Source organism: Myotis lucifugus, unplaced genomic scaffold (genome assembly GCF_000147115.1).
Source record: "Myotis lucifugus unplaced genomic scaffold, Myoluc2.0 scaffold_731, whole genome shotgun sequence".
In the NCBI taxonomy this organism is placed as follows: Eukaryota; Metazoa; Chordata; class Mammalia; order Chiroptera; family Vespertilionidae; genus Myotis; species Myotis lucifugus.
This window is the reverse complement of record NW_005871779.1, coordinates 165775-166676: the sequence shown is the minus strand read 5'-3', so window position 1 is coordinate 166676 and position 902 is coordinate 165775. Positions and strand designations below refer to the sequence as shown.

The window sequence follows — 902 nt, the reverse complement described above, 5'->3', positions numbered from 1 at the left end:
AGTTAGAAATGTCCTCTCTCATTGTCCCTTCTCAACTCTGTGCCTGCAGCTTCTCCCCCAGGCCGCTAGCTCCAGACACCCTAACACCTGCCCCTCCCTTTGCAGCCGGATCCAGAGCAATGTGGAAGGCCTATATCTGATTGACGGAGTCCCTTTTTCCTGCTGCAACCCCCACTCACCCAGGCCTTGCCTGCAAGACCGGCTCTCAGACCCCCACGCCCACCCCCTCTTCGATCCCCGTCAGCCCAACCTAAACCTCTGGGCTCAAGGATGCCACGGGGTGCTGCTGGGGCACCTGCAGGGGCTGGCGAGCACACTGGGCAGCCTGCTGGCTGTCACCTTCCTGCTGCAGGTGAGTCAGCAAAGTGTCTGAGGCCTCCCTCCATCTGGACTCCTCACTGCCTCCAACCCTGGGGCCCTGGACCCGCTGACCCGCACCGACCTCTTCCCCTTGCTTTCCCCAGACTCCGGTGCTCCTGGGCCTGCGGTACCTGCAGACGGCACTGGAGGGGCTTGGAGGAGTCATCGATGGGGCAGGGGAGACCCAGGGCTATCTCCTGCCTCGGGGGGCTGAGACACAGGCTGAGAACAGCCTGGCTGCAGGGAGGGGCTGCCCACAGGCCAGCGCCCGGGGAGGCCCCTCCAGAAGAGGCACCGCCTGGCGAGGATCCACCTGAGGCCTAGTGGCCTGGAGCTGGGGCTGGGGGTCGGGCAGAGGGAGAAGGGGTGGAGAAGCAGGAAACCTCACAACTCTTTTGCCAAGGCCCCTGGTGGGGAAGTTGGGGGGGGGGGGGTCCCTGGGATTAGAGCGGTTAAGAATAACTAGCAAGCTGGACGGGGTAGGAGAAAAAGTGAGGGGTCCAGAGGGCCTAGCCCCTGTGGCCAGAACAGCCCAGAAACAG

The 902-nt window shown here is 63.7% G+C and overlaps 1 protein-coding gene across 1 annotated transcript in view; it reads left to right on the top strand.

The window, feature by feature from the left end:
• Window positions 1–896, top strand: part of ROM1 (retinal outer segment membrane protein 1) — a 1960-nt gene extending 1064 nt beyond the window's left edge. The window contains 3 exon segments of the mRNA XM_006105884.3: window positions 76–352; window positions 465–563; window positions 565–896. Of these exon segments, the coding sequence (XP_006105946.1) occupies window positions 76–352; window positions 465–563; window positions 565–684 (496 nt within the window). The 3' untranslated portion in view covers window positions 685–896.
• The last annotated feature ends 6 nt before the right edge of the window (window positions 897–902 follow it).